The 22,167-nt window shown below is 39.9% G+C and overlaps 1 protein-coding gene across 2 annotated transcripts in view; it reads right to left on the bottom strand.

Moving 5' to 3' along the window:
• Positions 1-22,167, bottom strand: part of Rapgef5 (Rap guanine nucleotide exchange factor 5) — a 240,371-nt gene that overhangs the window by 27,192 nt on the left and 191,012 nt on the right. For both annotated transcript variants that reach the window (XM_052739192.1, XM_052739193.1), the window contains 9 exons: positions 20,472-20,550; positions 16,242-16,386; positions 14,995-15,092; positions 12,299-12,329; positions 11,350-11,428; positions 8,809-8,958; positions 5,008-5,105; positions 2,548-2,670; positions 551-729 (listed from right to left, as the gene is read on the bottom strand). In XM_052739192.1, coding sequence (XP_052595152.1) covers positions 551-729; positions 2,548-2,670; positions 5,008-5,105; positions 8,809-8,958; positions 11,350-11,428; positions 12,299-12,329; positions 14,995-15,092; positions 16,242-16,386; positions 20,472-20,550 — 982 coding nt within the window. The remainder of the gene's footprint in view (positions 1-550; positions 730-2,547; positions 2,671-5,007; positions 5,106-8,808; positions 8,959-11,349; positions 11,429-12,298; positions 12,330-14,994; positions 15,093-16,241; positions 16,387-20,471; positions 20,551-22,167) is intronic.

Here is a 22,167-nt window from a genome sequence, read left to right as displayed (position 1 = left end):
TCTCTGTGTGTGTGTGTGTGTGTTCTCTTTTGTTCTCTGTTGTGTGGAGGCCAGAGGTTGGCACCAGGTACTTTTTCTTTTTAATTGATAAGTGTCTTATCTGATTTATTTTTATATATTTTTTGAGATATGGTCTCACTATGCACACCAGGCTGGCCTTGAACTCACAGAGATCCTAGCATGCCCCTGATTGTCCATGATACCCCACCACACACATGCCATCTTTCATTTTCCTCGCCCACTGGCAGTACCACCAGCCACGTTGTGCAAGGGCTCACTGCTTGGTTATAACTAAGCAGACAGCTCAGAGCTTGAGTCTGATATTTTGACATTTACTTTAAGATATGAAAACTTCGAATGCAAAGACATAAATATTCAAAAACAGACCTTTGCAATCATCTGGCCACTTAACTCTATTACATTTTTATACCCCAACCCTTTTTTATCATTATAAAGAATAAAACTAAACAAAACAAAAACCCCAAACCACCACCAATACCTTCTCCAGGAAACAAGAGAAACAACACTACTTCCACCGCTAGACACCTACTGCGCAGCGATCTTGATGAACTTCTTCACTAGCTGCACGCGCTTGCCCAGCTGGCTGCAGAGCAGAATCTCCGTGGCCACCCACAGCTGGACCTCGTTGCATCTCTGGAGCAGAAGGCTGAGGTTGACCGTGTGCTCCCCACTTCCCTGTCTGCTGAACGTGAAGTAGATCAGCTCTTGCTGAAAGAAACACGTCTATTTTTAGCTCAAGTCAAGCTGATGCAAAATTCTATCAGTTTATGAGCAGTTCCGAGAGGCCACACCCATATCCTTCATGCGTTGACAGAAAATACAGCAGATAACTACGTAGTATATTCAAGCTAGGTTACCCTTAGTTTTCAGCTATACTTTGTTCACTAATGTTTACCTAGAATCCTGACACACACAATTTTTTTCTTTTTTTCAGAATGTGAGGAAGACATCCTGGTACAAAGTCTGGAACATTCTAAAGTTTCAATCACAGGACTTTTAAAAGGAGCCACTAAATATAGTACTAGTATTTGCTAGCACACATTAGAGCCAACAGATTACGGATTATTAGGATGGTCCTCTGAAGCATCCTGAGCACTGGTAAGGGTCAGATTACTAGACCTCTTCCCCCATTTCTGATTAGTACTCTACAAGGGGCTAAAACATTCTTAGATACTAGGTCTCACCACATTGTTGAACCTGTGGACTGCTGATCCTCTGGCCTTAGCCTTCCAAGTAAAGAGGACTATGGGTGGGCACCACCACGCCTGTGCGTGGATTCGGGAAGTCTGTAATGCTAACAAGTCCCCCGGTGGTGCTGTCGATTCTGGCCTTAGCAGATGCTCTCTGAGAATCAGTGTTTTAAAGACATTATAAGATCATAAGCAGAAATAAAGTGGAAATAAGGGCAGAGTGCAAAAGTTCACCAATGCGAGCCAAGACCAGTAAATGTTTAGTGTAACCCAGACAAAGAAATGGAGAGGTCTGCTTTTAACTGAGTGCATGTGTCTTCAGGAGTCCCGCACAAGCAGAGGCGGATCCCACTTAACCGGCACTTCTGAAGACACAAGTCATCCAGCCTGAGCGAGTTCATACCATGCGCAAACTGGATTATAATGCTAAAATGTTTCAATGAGAAAATACGAACAAATTTAACAGATATTGTAGAATGAAAGGCTTTATGGCTTCAAAAAAATCAGCCATGAGTTTCCCTACAAAAGGAAAGGCCGTGCACGATGAACGCACCACATGGGTACAGACCTGTGGCGTTTTTTCTCTGATTCCTGTGAGACCTGCTACCACCAAGATGTCAGTAGCACTTTGCTCCTAGCATGTAATTTATAAACATTATAATCTGTCCCCAGGGGAGGTGTCCACACACACAATAATGTAAAATTTATAAGACAGTATTTGAAGTTTCATAGCACATTCTAAAATTTATGAAATATGATTTTTTTTTTTGGTTTTCAAGACAAGATTTCTTTGGTAGCCTTAGCAGTCCTAAGACTAGCTCTGTAGACCAGGCTGGCCTTGAACTCACAGAGATCTGTCTACCTCTGCCTCCCAAGTGCTGGGATTAAAGGTGTACACCACCACTGCCTGGCAAATTTATGAAATATTCTTAAGTAAAAGGATGGATGTATATGTGAAATCTTAACACTCAGGTAAAATTACTCTTCAATCTCATTACAGCATCATATATCAGTATAAATCTATACAACCACATCCCCATAGATTGTACACTTCCCTACAGGTGTCTGTGCATATAAACCCAGCATGTCCACACTTACCTCACACCAAGCACATGACTGAACAAGAAACAAAGAAAGCATGATACATATTCTGACTTCCCTAGAACAAGGTAGATTTTCAATAACTCCTCCAGAGAGCTTTTAGACCACCCTATCCTAGCATAACTATATCACCACACAAATGTCTCAAAACAAACAACAACAACAACAACAACAAAACCATTCAGTTAAAAGTTAAAGCAACATTATCAACTTCACCCTTTAACCTCCTGCTTACCTCATGGATTGAGTTGAACAGGCTCCAATCAAAGCTCATTAATTCCAGAGCAAGGTCCCAAGTGTTCATTCCCAAAATCCTCATTGACCTTTGCTGTGATTCCTCATTTTCTGCAAAAGGATTCTAAATGGACAGACAGAAGCAAAAGGATTCTAAATAGACAGATAGAAGCAAAAGGATCTTCAGTAGTCCCCCAATGTTTCACAGTTAATTGGCTGCCCATAGGAAGGCTCTAGAAACCTAGATTAGAAAAGTAATCCTTTCTGAGTGTGCTTAATATTTTCCCTGCTCTGGTCACCGTCAGTGAGTTACAGTCAATGTAGGAAACAGCCCTGGAACAGTAGACCATGATCAATGATACATCACCCAGTTAGCCTGCCCCTCCCCCTCCCCCACAAGCTCACACACATCCACACACCCACAAATCTGATTATAAAACACAGCCCTGACAGACAGCATAATGAAAGCGAAAGCCCTGGAATCACTTTGGCTTCTGGTATGAATTAATGTGCCAGCAGGGTTAGTATAAAAACAAACAAAAGAAATGTCATAGAGCACTTCAATAAAGACAGACATGGCTTTTACAGGAAACATGCTTTACCAGCCTCATCTCAGACACATGCTTACAAATTTCTATTACAATGCCCTTGGAAAGTGAAAAATTTAACATGAAATAAAAATAAAAGCTATTTTATTTAGAGCCCATGTGGCTAGCTAATATATTCTATGTAACAAATGTTTTTTCTTTCCCCCCCTCATGGAGATGGTGGCTAATCACTCTGAGGCTGATAACAGCACTTCTTTTAAAATCTGGAATGAGACTCTTAAATTGCTAACACAGCCTTAAAACTATCATCACTTTCGAAGCTATTAAATAAACAATTCAGTATTTTCCTTAAAATAACTGATTTTTTAATTAAAATACACATTTTCTCATTTAAGGGGTTGGAGTCAAAGAGCTAACGATTTAAATAAAATGAAGAATGGGCATTGGCTATGCTTACACTTGCCTACCGTCCATGAGGTCCCTGGGGTCACTTCCCAGTATGACAAAAATAAATGACATGGGGAACATGCCACTTTAGAACTTATAATGTTTGTGAAAAGATTTCCTGCTAAAAACCAAACAAATCTAACCACAGAAGACCTTCACAGACCCCCTCCCCCACGGGGTTGACAGTCTTGAGGGTGGCCAAGCACAAGCTGCCTCCCCACCCCACAGAGGGTGTAGGATCCAGGTTGTGTCAGAAGACCCCGACAGACTCTGCTGCTGAGGTGGGGAAGCCAGGATTTCTCAGGGGATTGTCTGCTCGGATGGGACGAGACACTGAAACAGACTCAGAGAGAAAACTGCACGGTGGGGACTAATGGCTGAATCGCAGGTTAACTTGGGCTTTTGTCCCTTTTATTTTTCCCCAAATTGGCCCCTAAGCACAGTTTGGTTACCATCTGGTTATTCAAGGCTGTCCACTGCCCTGGCCAGGCAACATTTTATATTTCTCTATTCCACTCCTCCAGGCTGTAAGGCTTGATTCTGAGGAAGATGTGTTAATCTATGTGACAGTGTTAGTGGGTACAGTGAGCAGACTCATGTGTTAGTCTTCCCTGCTTCCCACAAGGACATGTGCAGTGGTGTCCAAAGCCGGTGTAGAAAACACTGGATGGCAGGATGGAGTCTCTGTCCTTTTAGAACATAGCTCATGGCACCTATTTATTCCACTAGGACACCACCCACGACTACCTTAGACTCTCTGAGAGGCCCTGTATAAGCAAGTCCTGGGGGAATTATACCAGGTGGCTATGTGGCTGAGAGAGAAGGGCATGGTGGACAGCCAGAGTGTGGGTTCTGCTTATAAAGAACCTACAATATCTGCATTTTAGACTATATTCTTTCTTAGGCAAGAATAAAATCAAACTCATTGTCTACTAAAAAGTGCTGGGAGATACCTATGCTGTCCCCTTAGTCATAACTGGTCTTAAAATTTACACCAAGAATAACCTGAAGGGCAAGATTATTTACATTTTTTTTCAAAATCTTACTCTTCAGGGCATCTGGTATTGTTACCAACTCATCTCATATAGGGAAGGGTGAAAATCCACCTTTCTTTAAGGAAACGGAACATTCAAGAGGACAGGCTCTGCCCCTCTATATCCACCTGGGAATATTTCTCAGCCCTGTGCCATTATAGCTCCCCCCAAAGAAAGAAGAGACTGTCCCAAGATTCCATGGGACAGAGAGTCACTATTTTGAATCCTTTATAACATAAAAAAATCAAGACTGGTCTTAGGGAAGGCGAAGAATTTGTTCAGCCAGGCCTCTGGTTTGCAAAAGACATGTCTCTTGGCAGCCTACCCATGGTTGGAAGAGGAAATAGTTTAATATATGTTTTTCATAATAAAGCATGAAAATATTATTGAGTCTGACACTTGAGTTTCAAGTGCAAGCATTAAAGTCCTTACCAAAGTATCTGCCAGATCTTTCCGGTAGACAAATATCCGACCTGATGCCTCCAGGGATTTGGAAATGGCCAAGTCATTTGGCTGAATTTCATGTTTTTCTTTATTAAAAAAAAAAAAAGAAAAAAAAGAGTAATTAGAAATACAAGTAAGCCTGTGAAACCTGCCCAAGAAAAATATTTTAAAAAAGTAAATGGACTTTGAGTGAGTTCATTTTTGCACATTTTAACACAATGCCAGAGGTGGTAGGAACATCACCACCTAGCACTCAGAGTTCAGTCCTCTGGAGCTAAACAGGATAGTTTAAGGTAGATAGCAAAATTCACTCATAATCCCCTCTCTCCAAAATAACCGTGGGAGTCCATATATCAGCAGTTATTATAGTGCGTGCACACTTGTTCACACACTCACACTAGTGATTAGTCCTACATATGGTTTTATAGCTTGATTTCACTATAAGCACTTCCCTGCTTATTGTTTATATGTCATGTTTAATTGGTTATATAGCAGCCCATTATACCATCATTTAGTCATTCCTCTACTGCTGAACACTTAATGCTTTCCTTTTTTTTTTGGTCATATAAATTAATATATGTTAAGTTCTAGCACAGGCCTGGCACATCGCAGTATCTTGATAAACAGTTCTGTTATTACAGCAGCCATACATGTATTGCTGAAGTCAACATCCTTGCACATAAATCCCTCCTGCTTACATATGACTTTTTAAAGAGACTTCCCAGTATGAAATTACCGGGTGAAAAGGAATGTTTGTACAGCCTTTGATGCCAACTGCTGAATTGCTTACCAATTCTCTTTTAGAAATAAATCAATATATCTCCCTAAAATTAGATGTAAAATTTGTCCACCGAACAACACCTGTTATAGTTTTTGGATGGTCTGCTTTATATACAAGTCAAAAGGCTGATTTTCGGCTACTTTCTGGCTACTTGTGAAGCTGGATGCTCTTGAATTGGCTATTTTATCTCCTTATTGCAAAATGTTTGTGTCTAGGTTTTCCTGCAGGTTGACCCCTCTTTTCAGAGATGAATGTCCTCCTCCACACTAAAAGTGCACACAAGGATAAAGTGACAGTAGAATTTATTCTGTAGCCACACAATCCACTTCCCCCGGGGTGGCACTTTAGTTCCTGATGTGCATGGGAGACAACACACTTTCTTCTAGATAACTTAACCAGCTTAAATGCCAAATTTTGTTTTGAACATTTCTGGTTAATACAGAGCACATAAATGAGCATCTAATCTATTTCCAATGGGTCAGCATTATAGTGATCAATAGTACTATAGTGATGGGCTGTTAACACAGTGGTAAGTGGTCCCACTCAGCTGGGCCCTGAAGTCCTTTCAAGTTGGCTAAAGTATCAAAGATTAAGACTAAATTTTAGCCTCTCAATAAAAATGGGTAGGCTGCTAGGATACCACCTTGGGCACAAAATATCTAGAAATCTGTTGAAGCTTCGAGAACAGTTGGTGCCTTTTTCAGAAAAACAAAAACAAAAACATGAAACGTCAACAAATTCCTTAAACTTTTCTCAAAAAGAAAATAAAACAAAACCCAGGTCATGGTGGTTTGGCATTATTTGTAAGACATTATTTGTGAGATGATCTGTAACTAGAGCAATGCCTGTATTAAGCCCTGCCCCCCTCACCCCAATTCAAACGTTATTGTTCGAAGGACAGTAAGATGCAGGCAAGGAAGTTCTTTATAGACCACCACACTGCTGACCAGTCTAGAAAACTGACTAACCAACCGACCAACCAACCAGCCAACCAACAAAACCCACTCAGTGAATGGAACATGACGGCACATTGCCAAACACATGGACAATCCGAGATAAGCTGTCATTTCTAGTGATGACAAAGGACCTGCACACAACAGAACGTCACTGCTCTCCCTGAAGAAAGTAACAGAGTATGAAAGTGGCAGTTCCCAGGCACTAGTAGATACGCAGTGGTAAAAAAAGACACCTTTTTAGTTTTCAGATTCTCTCATGGTTCTGGGCTGGCTTGAGTCTACTCCTAAGAGAACATGGGCCTTAACTGTGTTGTGGAGTTCACTTGACTGCCTATCTTTTCTTGTACCTTCTCTCTAAACTGGGGCCCAGTGATTGTTCTCTGCAGTAGTACTATCTTGAGAGGCAAATTACAGTTTGATGAAATTTAATATTGCTTATAATCGTTTAATATTTTGATCTTTTAAAATATATGATACATTTAATATATCTACCTGAAGTACATTATTAATTCAAAGCTTTTGAGGACTTGTGTTCCTCCAGATCACTGGCCATTCCCATCATTGAGAGTGATTTTCCTTTCTTAATAAACTGTCTCTATTTCATTTCTCCATTTTAAGATTTCACTTATTTTTACTTATTTTATGTTTTTGAATGTTTATTTGCATGCACGTTAGTGTACCAGGTACATGCAATACCCAAGGAGGCCAGAGAAGGTGTCATAATCCCTAGACTTGGTGGTTTAGATGGTTGTAAGCTAGAAACTGAACTTGGGGCCTCTGCAAGAGCAGTAGATGCTCTTACTGAGCCATTTCTCCAGCTCCCATCTCTATTTCTTAACAAACAACCGCCCCCACCCCCAAAACCATTTCCTCATTAAAGTTCATGGGGTTCACATACTTTGCAAATTTTTGCTTTTATTTCTCATAGACAATATGGGGTTAGAGGTTTTTCTGGGGACTCAACCTCATACATGTAAGACCTTTGTTCTACCAATGGGCTCCACCCTCAACCCTGGATGGTATTTTGTTAGGCTGTACAATGAGAGGAAAGGAAGGACTCTATTAGGCTTATAGGGAATAGCTTTGTTTCTTTTTTCTTTTTTTTCTTTTTTTTTTTTTTTGCATGTGTAATGGATTGACTTGTCAGACTATCTGACCAGTCTGTGAGTAAGAAGGTAGCAGCAGCAATGCTCTGCTACATAATGCTCTAACCTCACGTATATTCTGAGCCCCTCTCTCCCTGTAGAGCAGTTACTGAGGGTACACAGGAATGCCTTGTATCTGCTCCCCACCCCCCACACCTGCGGGTTGATCAGCTAATGTGGTACTTCCACTTTCAACTGCTGACGCTCGCTGGGTCATCTTCTTCGAATTTTCCTCAGGGTTAATGAGATAGTAAATGAAGATTGTAAGCCCAGAAGGAGGCCAGTGACATTATGATTGGACAGGCTCCAGTGAAACAAGGGGGTTTGTCCAGGCTGCACACATTGACAATGTCAGCTCGTAATCTGCATGGTCTTATTCAAGACAGACAATAAAGCTTCCTCGGAGGACAAACAAGGCCCAGCAGCAGAAGCTGTGACAAGGCCCAGCTCACCATGCGTACCTGGGAGAGTGCTGCTGTGAGCTGTGGCTCACTGTACAGTTTCCTGTCTTCCAACGGAGTCTAAATGTTAAATTCTCAGCCAGCAAGAAGACTAGTTCAAGGCCACCCCCTCCCTGTACAGTAAGTAAATCCTTTAACAATTTCTGAAGTTAATTTAAATATGAAAATACAAAGCTTATCTAATGATTAAAAATGCAAAAAGCTCTTTAATACATTTCAAAACACTGGCACTGTCTCCCTCCTCGATGCAAGGAAGGAAATTCAGTACCCAGTACTACCCCACTGTTGTCATGGAAACACCTGTGGTGGGCGCTGCATATTGCTACTGTGGTCATCCAGCTGCAGGCTGAGAAAGGAGAGGCAGCATGCCTACTCCACAGAATGTCAGCTTCCTCCTGGTGGAGATCCACTGAAAGATTAATATCGCAGGACAGAAAATAACTTACCTCCAGAGAACATGATGGCCACCAGAGCCAGATCCTCTTCAGCACGCTGCAGCTTCTCAGCCACCACCTTCAGGATTTCCTGGGCTGTACTGGAAACTTTCGCCTTCACACTGACATAGGAGTGCTCCGTTATATACACATGGCAAAAAACTGCGGGAGTTAAAAGCAGAATTTGTAACCAGAGAATTGTGACCATGAGGTCACAGACTTTTCTAGTCAAGGTGCCCATCTTGCTGTTGTCTGATGTGAAAAGTGTGTGCAGCCACATGCATTTAGGACTACATGAGTATGTGAGGGTCTAGTCTGTCATGAGTATGTGAGGGTCTAGTCTGTCAGCATACGCTTGCAGTGACCAGGCAGGAGCAGTTGACTGGCTTCCTGTCCTGCAAGGGATCCCTGGGTCACATTAGCATGGGCTGGTGACAGACTGTCTGGCCAGAACATGCTGGAAACCATGCTCGACAGACCATACTTTTGAACCCCTTCCTTGAGAGTTGTTAAGATCTCCTAAAGCAGCATATTAAAATGTCTAATGAAGCCGGGCGGTGGTGGCACACGCCTTTAATCCCAGCACTCGGGAGGCAGAGCCAGGCAGATCTCTGTGAGTTTGAGGCCAGATTGGGCTACCAAGTGAGTTCCAGGAGAGGCGCAAAGCTACACAGAGAAACCCTGTCTCGAAAAACCAAAATAAATAAATAAATAAACAAACAAACAAATAAATAAAATGTCTAATGAATAAATTTTTATTTTACACTCCATTTCAGGACAGTCTCAGTGGCCCAATCAAGAACTGCACACTGGCTAGTAGAATTCTCAGAAGTCTATCTGAAAGTCTGTCATTTGCCTTGGGTTTTGTGTGCAGCTTCCTCAGTCATTTAAGAATGAGCCTCCAGCCCTGACCCATATCCTGGTGCCAATGAGTTTTTAAATGGACATCATCTTTCTAGCCTTTGAAAACTTCCTTTTACTGCTTGCAGTGTTATTAATGAGTAGTAGGGTATTATCACTGTCAGGATGCATGGATGCTGGAAAAAAGTTTCTTCATGATTTGCATAGTAGATAGTTTTAGAAGTGATAAGTCACTGACACATTACTTCTTACAACAGCTTCCTTTAGCATGCAAATGCTAGCTTCTTTAGACTAAACAGGCAATGATATGCTCAGATATTCTGCTCTATAGTTTCTCAAAAATAAGCAGGGGCTACAGCTTTTAGGGAAATTTTATATGCTATTTAAATGGTATCACAAAATTAAACTCAGGGATGGTTTTCCAGAAATGCAAAGGCAGCAAGCCAGAGTGTGAGCTGCTGCCACAGAGCCTCACACACACTCCCTACACCTGGCACCTGAGTCTTTGCTTTGGGTACGTGTGCCACCAGATCAATAGCTTTCAACCAATTATTGTTCTATATTTTGTCAGCAAACTTGAGAAAGAGAAGAGGGGGCGGTCCTTCCTTCGACTCTCTCAATAGAAAAATGGAGATTTTGAGTAAAGATCCAGGCTGTAAACCACTACACGGAAGTTGAGTTTATCCTTGTTTAATAAACTGAAGAACAAGAAGAGGCCAGGGGCCTTGCCATACTGAGCCTCTTTGAAGCTCAGCTTAGTAAACTCCACAATTAAATTATAAGAGAAACGGACAAGGAAGGTCAGCGATTAACGAATTAGGAGGTAAGGTAACTGCATTTGCTCTTTCATTTGGGGCAGATGACAGTTAACACAACACAACAGAAACCTTTCTGCCGGAGGCATCAGACACAACACCACAGGACAGATTTTTTTTTCTGTCATTAAGACATTTTATTTCAAATAGTAAACACTGACACTTTGAATTTTAGCATATGGAGAAAGGTGAGTGGAAAGCTTCACAATAGCACAGGTATTTCAATTCCCTGTCTCTCAGTCTGCCATTGACTCAACCTCTGCCCAAACAGGGAACCTCTGCCACCCCATAGGCTCTGCTATAACATGTTCTCACAGAAAACACACCAGCACCTTCAGGTTGCTAACGAGGCCTTTCCCCTTGTACTTGGTGAACGCCTCCACTCGCAAGGGATGTCATGAGTCCTATCACTGACTGAGTACATTCTGGGTGCGTGACAGACCAGCCTCAGATGAATTTCTCCACACCCATCCTCTCATTATTCAGGTTTTCTCTTCTAAATCTCAGGGACTGACTCAGCTAAGTCCCTGCACACTGGCTTTGGTGGCCCTTCTTGTCAATCACAAACCATGGGCAATGGGTAGCCAGAGCCAGAAGGAAGGTTCAGGGAGGCAAAAGCTGAATTTCCAGCATATTTTGTAGAATGCAAGAGGGCTCTGTGCACACATTCCTGTTCTTGCTTCTCAAATTAAGAATATCCCTGGTCTTTGAAAGAACACTGCAAAGTCTAACAAAACTAACACTCAAACCGAGAAAGGAAAGCCATGCTATTTGATATTAACATTCTTGTCCAAGAGGAAAAATGGCTAGAAATGACAGTTGCCGGCAAGTGGGTTCCTGTAGGAGGATGGTGGCCCTCTTGTATACACATACTCACTTTCTTCTGTTTCGGCCACAGTTCCTCTGTGCTGAAGCCAGTTCTCCTTAAGACTGAATTGGTGGAAAAGGGCTTTATTCTGTGAAAAGGGAGAAAGAACAATGAATGAATGTCCCCTTGCCCTTTGGAAAGTCACAGCTGTTTACAACATGTTCCCAAAGAGCTAGCCAATTTTTTTTTTAATATAAAATCTACCCATCCAATCTTAGAGAAATAAAGATGGAGTTACTTCAATTAACAAATGTGGATGGGGAGATTCTGAGCCTTCGCATGGAGGTTGGCCAAGGCTAGCAGCAGGCAACAAGCCCCTCGATCTATTTGGTGCCGAGGACACTCCAGAAACACCCACGATTCTTTAGGAAGACACTTTCTTCATCCCATCACAAGCTCTGAGACGCAGTTAAAGCAACCCCAGCTCCTGCCTTTTTCAGTTTGCACAGAAGAACCTTGCGAGGTCATTTCACACTCCTGCCTCTGGTTACTACGGTTACCCACCTCCTCTCCTGCATTACCCCTCATCAAGTTCAGTGGAAACACAACACACTCACTACTGTTTCTGTCACATTGAAAGTGGGAAATATCTCAAAAGACTCTTGGAGTAAGGAAAATCCTCCAATTAAGACTCTTACTTGGATTTAGAGAGAGGGATATGAGTAGTTTAAAATTCAAAATTTTATCAGTTTTGCAATAGCAGGGAAGTTCTGAGACTTTAAAATGCATCACAAAATATTCCCATTGTCAAAAAGTCAAGGGTCCTATACAATTAGGCCTGAAACACAGCAAGGCAGGACGGTGTGGGCCAGCTGCATCCCTGGATTTCCCTATGCCACCCTGTTAGATCTGAGGCAGTAGTCACTTTAATTACAAGAAAATGCCAAGTCAGGCAAGGCAAGCTCTCTAAGCCAGATCCCCTCCCCGCTCCACTGCAGATATAAAAGCATTTACCTACCTTCCTTTGTGGTGAATATTCATCGACGGTGCTACAAAGGAAAAGGTAAGATGTGAGACTTGTGCAGAAGAAAGACTCACTTTCAGGAACACTGTAGAGAATTTCATTGTTTAAAAAGGACGAAACAGAGCCAGTGAGATGGTAAACAGGAAAAAGTTCTAAATGCCAGTCTGATGATTGGAGTTCCATCCTCAAGATCTACACCGTGAAATGAGAGTTCTGACTCTGAAAGCTGTCTTCTGACCTCCATGTCAATACGACACTTGGGAACAGGGAACTGCAAATGAGGATTTGCCTCCACCAGCCTGGCCCGTGGGCATTTTGGTGGGGCATTTTTGTTTTTGTTTTTATTAATGTTTGATGTGGACAGGCCCAGCTCACTGTGGGTGACGGCAGCCAGGGGCAAGTAGTCTTGAAGAAAGCAAACTGAGCAAGCCACGGGGAACAAGCCAGTCAGCAGCGTCCCTCCAGGTCTCTACTTTAGATCCTGCCTTGATTTTCCTTGGTGATGGACTGCAATCTTAAGCCAAATAAGACTCTCCTCCTAAATTTGTTTTGTTAGTGTTTTATTATAGCAAGAGAATCAAACTAGAACACCATGCCATACACACACCCCCAAATAAATAAATAAATGTCATTAAAATAAAAAAAATGAAACAGGGCAAAACAATGCTGGTATAGTGGTACATGTCTATAATCCCTACACCCAGGAGGCTGAGCAGAGGCAAGATGGTGGTCTGCCTGGACTACATGGCAAGTTCCAGTCTGGGCCACAGAGTAAGACCCTATCTCAAAAACAAAACAAAAAGATAAAACACACTAGTCATAAATCTACTATGTATAACATATCTGACATCTCACTCCAAGTTTCAAATGAACTAAGGAAAAAAAAATGCGACCTATTGGACACATGCATTGTGCTTTCTGCCTGCAGAAAGTAAAGCTACAAATTGAGAAGGAAAACTGGACTTGTCAGCCTGAAGAAACAGTCTACATCAATAAATGGCATGCACATTCTTTCTCTCCCAGCCCTATTTGAATGGTAATAGGTATTAACAAGAAACACATTGTCATATAGTAATAGATTTGGGGTGAAATCACTTTCTAGATCGCTAAGTAGCTTAGCATCACCTCTGGATGGTTCTATGAAGCAGAATTGAGGACATTTTCCAGTATGACAGGTGCCTCACTGATCACTGAATATCACTATGTGCCTCTGAAGGCCATCTCCACTCTTAAAGCTAGCTGCACTGGGCTGTTTTCCAATACCACAGGCGAACTATCAATTACAGATACCCACTGAATTCTCAGGATGTATAATGAGTATAACACTGGGGCCCAAGCCTCATCCTAAAATGTAAAGACATTCCATAGTCTTATTCCAAAGAAGCAAGGCCCCTCACCCCTTCTCTGTGCGCTTGTGTTGCGGGAGACGACCCATAGCTTGAGTTTGCTAATCCTCCAGCCCAACCATATCTTAATACAGTTTTCTCATTTCAACTTACTATGTTCCATTATAATGTAAAGTTTTAATGGAATGTACTAGATTTCAGTGATACGATTAATATATTTAAGTGTATTAAACCAGGCATCAAGGTTTCCCAACTGTTACAGTTCTGTCTTATAGTACAGAGCCACATCCAAAGGAGAGACTATTTTGTCATAACGTTTATCTTTCTTTCCTTTTCTGTTTCATTTACTGATTATACTTTCACATCAATATTGTTATTCATATATTCATATAACACAGACTGTGATCACCACAGTTTGTAGCAGTCATTTCTAAAATATTGTCTACCCTGCACTCAATTTTGAAACGTGCAATTCTAACAACTGAAACAAAGGTTTATGTATGATCTGTTTGCCACTTAGATTACCCTATATACATCTTTTAATTGTAATGGGGGCCTCTTTACTACAGGTAACTCAGGCTTTAAATCTTAAACCAGTTATCTCAAAGGCCTGAACTTGTATTTCTTGAGACATGAAGTCACTGTTGCTGAAGTTTTAAAAGCATCTTCAACTTGATGGTGTACTTGCTTCATGCTACTAAAAGTAAGCAACCGCACTACAAATTGGATAAATTTGGCAAAGACTGTACCTTGGAACTGAGTAATGACTCAGTGTTTTCATTTACCAAAATTAATAGAGAAGCAGTTAAAACCCAGCAAAGCCAGGTTCTGCCAATCTGAAATTATGAGTGCTACTTATGGGACACTTGGGCATGCCAACAGTCACTTGAGAAATTGGCTTTCTCCAATCTTTCTAAATAGATAAGGAAACCTCAGGGATCTCATAACATTGAGTCTATGAAATGCTCTGTGACTCACTGGAACCTATTTATAAATCTTTCCTTCCCTATTCCACAGAGATTGCATTGAGCCTCTAAATAATAAGCTAAATATGTGACTTAAAATAAAGGAACAATTTACTGTTTTTATGTACTCAGGTTGTCATGGCCCAGTCTGCTTTTATCATAGAAAACTTAAAAAAAAGTCAATGAGTATGACTAGTGTTCTTTTATTTTTATTTATAAAAAATAAAAACACTCAATTTACTACTAGAAAGTTGTTAAGTAAACAAGATAAATCTGGGGTTAAGATGTTAAAAAACATTCACTTTATGTACATGACAGCCTAAACTTTTACATTTGCTATTGTATGCACTAACTGCTATGAGGAAAGCTAAATACTTACTGACGGCGATGCATCCCAAGTATCTTCTGAAATTCTTTCAATTCTTTCTCAAGAATTGGGTATTCATAGACATCATCCAGCACATTCCTGTATATGGTCTGGGGAGAGGATGGAGACAGGAAACGCATCATTAGATTTACGGTCTGTTCTGTAAGGACTAAGATGGAGACAAGGCCAGCCAGAGCTCAGTGGTAGTACACGTTTAATAGGTGCAGAGCCCGAGTTCAATCCCAGCACCACCACCAAAGGCTCAGGTAATGGCTGTCTCGTTGCAGGAAGCAGGTGGGATTCAGGACTAGGCAGGGGTTTCATGTCAGCCACTCAGCCACCCGGCACTGCCCTGAGGCTGCTTTTCAAGCATGCCTGCTGGGGATGCTGGAAACAGATCTCTTAGTTGGCTACGAGAGATTTCCATGAGTAGTTCAGATCTCAAAACAGAACACCTGGGAGGAAAACATATTCATTAAAATAACCAGTGGGTTTGAAAAATAACCCGAGTTAAGGCAGAGGGGTGGCTAGGTGGAATGTTATGTTCAATGCCACTTCCTCTTTGACAGGCAGGATTGGTTTAGGTATTTATCTGTTCTAAAGCAGACTTCGTGGTAATTTCTTTGTACTGATTTGCACATCCAGTACAGTGGTCAAATAAGTTAAACTCTCTGCTCCAGAGACCTGTCCGTGGTAAATACACATTGTAAACTATTAATATTTAGACAAGTTGATTTATCTAGGTTAGTGTCTTTCAGATTGTTACTATTTCAAAGTTTATTGTCAAATATCTATTCTCAAATATAATTCTCCAATACAGCATGTATTTAAAATTCATATCATGATATAATATACAAATGATTAAGATGATTTTTAAATGTTTATCTAAGTATTGTTTGCCTATATAGGTGTTGTTAGTTTTAACATTATCATAAATCTAACATTAAATTTTAAAGTATATTATGGTTTATCATATTTATTTAATTTGCAATAAAAATTCTCATTATTTAAATATATCATCCAAAATTAGTGCATACAAAAATTTTCACATATTATTTTTCATAATATATTTAAAATTTAAAAAATAAATTCTTATTTAAATAGATTGACAGGTCTTGGAAGTCATAATGAATTTATACTTTCACTGACTTTGACATACAAAAATTGAATGACTAAAAATGAGATTTTTTTTTTTGAGACATATAGCTGAAAATAAAACCAATCACTTGGCATCAAAATACCCAGAAGTGTTGGAATACCTTTAGAAACATTTTTGAATGTTCATCTTCGTGTAGCCAGTCTTTGTACAGAGCAATCCACTGCGAAACCAGATGTAAGACCTTACGCTTCCGACAAGGGACATCTGAGTTTTCTTCTTCCCCTTGATACTTCTTAGCAGAATAGGTGCAAATGGTTAAGAAAGAACACTGTGTTGTTGAAATACAAAATGTGAAAAGGCCCATTTGGTCTAGTTTTTACAAAATAGGCTAAAGCGTAATTTCCAAAGAATTTAGAGCCATATAAAGGTAAAAGAACAGAACCTGAGCAGGGAGAGCAGAGGGTGTGCTGTGAAAAGCATGAAAGCAAACCCAGAAACAGACTGAAGCATCCCCAGTGGGAGGCCATGCAGCTGAGGGCTGGACCTCACACTGCAGCTGCTGACGAGTCCCAGGGGCAGCGTGGGATTAATGTCAGTTCAAAGCCACACGAGGTGGCCCACAGATATCAAGAGCAGCTTCCAAAGAAGATGCCATCTCACTACACAGGTGAATACTATTTTGATGAGGCACATCAGAAGGAAGCCAGGCAATCTTTGATCTTCAGAAATTCATATTTTATAAAATCAGTTGCTTCTAAAGTTGTTCCAGATGAGCACAGCTGTCTGGAACACAATTTGTGAGCTGATTCAAATGAGAATTTACATGAAGGAAGAACCAGATGAATGAGCAAGGACACAGGTAAAAAGGGTTGCTGATTGTCACCTTCATTAGAGTAAATTTAAAAATATACCAGGGGAAGAGCCAAGTGCTCCAGCAAGAAGTCAATTAAATTAATGATTAGATGTTCATTAAATAAATGACTTTGAAGCCATAAAAATGGGGTCAATACATATATGGAAATGAACATTCACAGTACATTGTTGAGCACAAAAATCAAGAAAACAGCAGCATTTTCTACTTGGGTTAATAATGCTTATATGACTATTTTAATAATTCTTCTATGAATATTTTAATTAGTTAGAAAGACATATAGATGGTTAACAGTGGCTTTTCAATGCAGCGAGATTTGAGAATATCTGAGGCATTTTACTAATTATCATTTCCTAATTTATATATAATGACCATGTGTTAACTAATTATTAAAATAACTTCAAAGTAGCAAGCTTGGATGATTAGGAATGAGACTAGGGCTCAGCACTGTCTAAACTCATCTACTCTTTGTTCCCTCAAAAGGATCATCTCTCTCTGTTTTTCTTTCCTCATTCCTTCTTCCTTTTCTTTTTTTTTCAGGACAAAGTCTCTTGTAGCACAGGCTGGCCTCAACTTTTCATCCTCTGGTCTCTACCTCCCAAGAACTGAGGTTACAGGTGTGCACCTCACCACCATTCCCAGCCCCTGACGGTCCTGATTGTGTTGAAAAGCTAACAGGATACAGAAAGCATTGGGAGATGGTTCGTCAAGACCGCGTATCTGTTAACGCTGATGGACAGCTGCAAAACAGAAAGGGCTATTCACAGACTCTGTAATGCGTAAAAACATGACTCAGGCACTTTCTCCCTAACTTGGAAGAATACACGGTGGCCACTTTTAAAGTCAGCCATGCACACAAACAAAAATTGCCTGTTAAAGTGCCTATTTCTTTTAGTTTTTCTCTTGAAAAGCAACTGTAAAGGTTAATTCTATTTGCACATTTGTTCTTTTCCATCAAAGGCTAGCAAGGAGGAAGATGTAGCCAGCTGAGAAACACCAACAACTTCGATCTCTTCTAGTCATATTAAGTCCCACAGCCACACATCAGCATAATAAAGCAATTTGAAGACTGAGTGATCAACTATTATTCTCAATTTATAGATTATTTTACTTCATGTTCCCTGCAATACATGCATCTTTCTTTCTTTTTTTAATCTTGGTGTGATCGGACGCTGGATGGCCTGGGAATTGAACCCAGGTCCTCTGGAACATCGGTCAGTACTCTTAACTGCTGAGCCATCTCTCTCTTCTGCAATACCTTTTAGAATACTTACTGATTAAATTTGCATTTGTTCTTCTGCTTCACTGTACTAGGGTATAGGTTCTTTTATATTTTGCTCAGGCTTAATTATACTGATTTATAAATGTAGTGGTGGGGGAAGGGAACTGGGTGAGCCGCAGGGTCTTTGTAATGCACTGAATATTAGCTGGCCCTGGCTATAAGCTTAAATAATGTGCTTTACTATGATAAAAGCCAAAAGCCATTTGATCCTACTACAATAAAAATATCCATATAAAATATCCAAGCACTGTAAAATGGTTCCAATCTATAAACAGTGTTTAAAAATCATGGGGAAAAAAAAACAAACAAAAATGACCTGGATCATTCTTTAGTAGTGGAATGTAACAGGCATCTTCATGAAGACAGGAGCAGACTAGCTTGTTATTAAACACGGGTGTCATAGCTTTGATTGTGATTTGTGTGATTTCACAGATGGCAAGACACAAAAGCAGTCATGCAAAAAAAAAATGTGGTTTAAAATGTTTTCCATTTGGGGACTTTAATAATGAGAAGGTTGCAGAAATAACTAAAATTTTGTATAAAATGTCCTACTTAAAGACTGAAAAACACTAATACCCAAGGAGATCCTCAGATATTCTTTGGAAACATCTGCAGGGGCACTAAATTATTAAGTGGTAATAAAAATAACAGTAGGATCATAGCTGAAGACAGCTGTTTGAAGGCATATATAATTTGCTATAGGACATAATTCTTATAGTTAATGGGCACTGATCGCATTAGAGTAGGTAAGCATTAAAATGTAGATGAAAGTTGTTCACAGATTATTTTCCCCAAAACACATCTTAAGGAGAAATTTAAAAACTTATAATAATTGCTGATTTGTTCAACAATATACAGAAAGATCTGTATATTGTTGAAAATTTTCAAATTCAAAAACTAACATTTTAAGATCAGTTTTACGAGTCAGTTTTTAGAAACTGTCAAAGTATCTATAGTTTTGCTTGGTCAGAGGCATCAGTAAAGCTCCAAAACTGTTCATGTATAAATATATGTTATTTCTAGTTCAGACATACACATATATCTATATCTATATAAATACTTCTGGTTTTGTGTGTGGACACGTGTTTGTGTATATGCGCAGGTTCACATGCGTGCTCCTGGAGGTGAGTTTAGAGGTCAACCATGAATGATATTCATTGGGCAATACCTACCATTTTGTTTGAGACAGGGTCTTTCACAAGGCTGTGACCTGCCACCAGGCTCCAGTGTAGTTGGGAGACATATAACAATCATTTAACAGGAAAAGAATCTTAAATGGCCATTATCATTAGATTTAATAAAATCTTTGGCTTTCTATTTTCCTAAACATTTTGTGTAGATTGAAATGGAATCTCTAGTTTGGTTTAATAAAAGCATTAAGGTATTTTTTATTAAATGCTTAAAGGCTATAACTAATTTTATTACTATTAGCAATAAAATTAATTAACTAAATTAACTTATTAAATACTTAATTGCTTTTGAGGCATCTTCTCTAAGCACGGTGAGGCAAGAAGCCCTGGTGGATACTTCTTGTCAGTTTATGTGGGCTTATGGCCTTTAATGCAGCATCTCTCTGGTTACTGAGTAAAACTATAAGGCTTTCTTAGCTGGAGATTAACCTTCTAATCCCATCTGGCACTTGAGAAAAGCATGCAGTGAGTGAAAACACTCCAAAAAGATGACAATTGCATCCAGGGGTGAGAGTAGATTTCCTATGGGGGAGAACAGCTTGGGTGTCCAGGGATGCTTTCCCAGGAATATGACATCACACACACACACACACACACACACACACACACACACACACACACACACACACACACACACACACGGGTGGGGTGGATACACAAGAGGTCTAACTCTAAATGGCTGATTCTCCAATAAAGATACTTACTGTTTGTCATTGTCGATCTACTTGACCTGTTCACTTGGATTTACCTGGAAGGCGAGCTTACTTCCAGCTCCCTAAGCAACCACGAGAAGCAGATATAAAGTAAACATGATATAAGCAGAACACTTTGCCCACAGCACAGAATGTGAAGACAGCAGCCCTGCACTCCCCGCTACCCCTGTGTGTCCTGTCTCATTCCATCTTCACCTTGGATATCACTACATTAATATTTAATACATCCACACTTCACTGGGGGTTGAGTAAATTAAGAAAGGCAGTTAGTTGTAATGCAGGAAGTCTGTCTGAGAGGAAGCCTGCACAGCATCCTGAAGTTAATGAAGGATATTGTCTTAACAGCGCCTGGCACAGGTCATCAGTTGTCATGAATACTGTATATGTGAGAAGGAAGTCATCAAGGAGCGTCTCTACAAAGGAAGAAAACAAACACAGTGTGAGCAAAGACAGGACCAAAAGGTACCTGAATAGTGTTCATTACAGGAACATGATGACTGATGGGGACGAGAGTGAAACTCTACCAACAAATGCACTATTTATTAAAGATAAACTTTGAGAAATTCTTTATACGGAACGCTTCAAACATTCAAGTCTTCTTCCTTCTGACAAAGTTTTCTCAATATGTGATTATTATTCCATTTACTAAGAGATTCCTTATATTTGAGAGTAGAGGTGTTTATGAAAAACCAATGCATAAATAGTGTGTTTTAAAAAATGACGTTTCTAAGCCTTCTGAGTATATACCCCAGTTGTACAGAAAGTGAAGCCTTCATGTTCTGATACAGCAAGACTTTACAAAGCCATTCGTTTTCATTTAGGGCAAGAATAAGGATAAGAAAACCCACAAGACACACATCAGGTCCCAAGGCCATTCACCTTTACCTTTCAAACACACCTGTAAGGAGTTGGTTCAATGGTAGATAAAGTGCTTGCCTAGTACCCGTGAGGCCTTAAGTTTGTATCAATACCACAAAAAAGAAAGTTGGGAAAGTGATTTAGGATTTCCTTACTATGGTGAAGAGAGACTGACCCAACTCCAGTAAAAATCAGGAGCCTAAAATTTTAGCCTAAAAACAAAACAAAACAAAACAAAACCCGCTTCTTCCTAATTCTATTTTTAGTTAATGCACAAAATAATAGGTTTCAGTGTGACATTGTTATACAATTATCACTAGTCATTGCACTTTGTTCACTTTGCTCCCCTACTTTCTGTGTCCCCCATCCTAAAACCTCCTAATATCCCTCTTTTGGGAGTTTTTTTTGGAAAAGTTGACATGTGATATGGGGCTGCAAACTTTGACCCCCAACACAATTTCCAAAGCAAGAGAAATCATACATAAAATGCAAAGTAGCTTCACATAAGTCTCTCTGTCTAGTCTCTTTAACATTCATTTTACAACATGTTTTAATTTCTTTATCTTTTACATTGTGAACACAACATTTTTAGTTGTATGAAAGACTAATAAACTATGAAGGTAATGAAATTATATACTATCACAGATTGAAGACTGATATCTCCTCCAACTTCATAAACTGAAACCTACCCCTTAACATGATAGAATTGGAAGGTGGAATATTTGACATGTAATTAGGACTGTATGTAGTCTAGAGGGTGGATCTTTTATAAATGGGATGAGTGACCTTTTAGGGGTCTGGAGTGCCTGCTTCCTGTGTCTACTATGTGAGAGCACAGTGAGACAAGCTTTGAGCAGGGGTCAAGCCCTCCTCAGACACTGACTCAGACAGTGCCTTGATCTTGAGCCTCCCAGCCTTTATAACTGTGAGAAATAAGTGGCTTTATATTTTGTTTACAAACTACTATGTAGTATGTGGCATTTCGTTAGAGAAGCTTGAGCTATGACAAACAATAGGTTATGCTGTCCAATTTCTATACTTTAATAAATGCTTAGGTATGACTAATTGTTTACTACATAGCTCGGCGAAGACTGAACAAAAGAAGAATTCCAGATTTTAGTTACATACAACTAGCTACATTTGCTCTAAAAAAAAAAAAGAGAGAGAGAGAG

This window comes from Peromyscus californicus, unplaced genomic scaffold, assembly GCF_007827085.1.
Source record: "Peromyscus californicus insignis strain IS unplaced genomic scaffold, ASM782708v3 Scaffold_15__1_contigs__length_86483966, whole genome shotgun sequence".
In the NCBI taxonomy this organism is placed as follows: Eukaryota; Metazoa; Chordata; class Mammalia; order Rodentia; family Cricetidae; genus Peromyscus; species Peromyscus californicus.
This window is presented reverse-complemented; position numbering and strand designations above follow the sequence as displayed.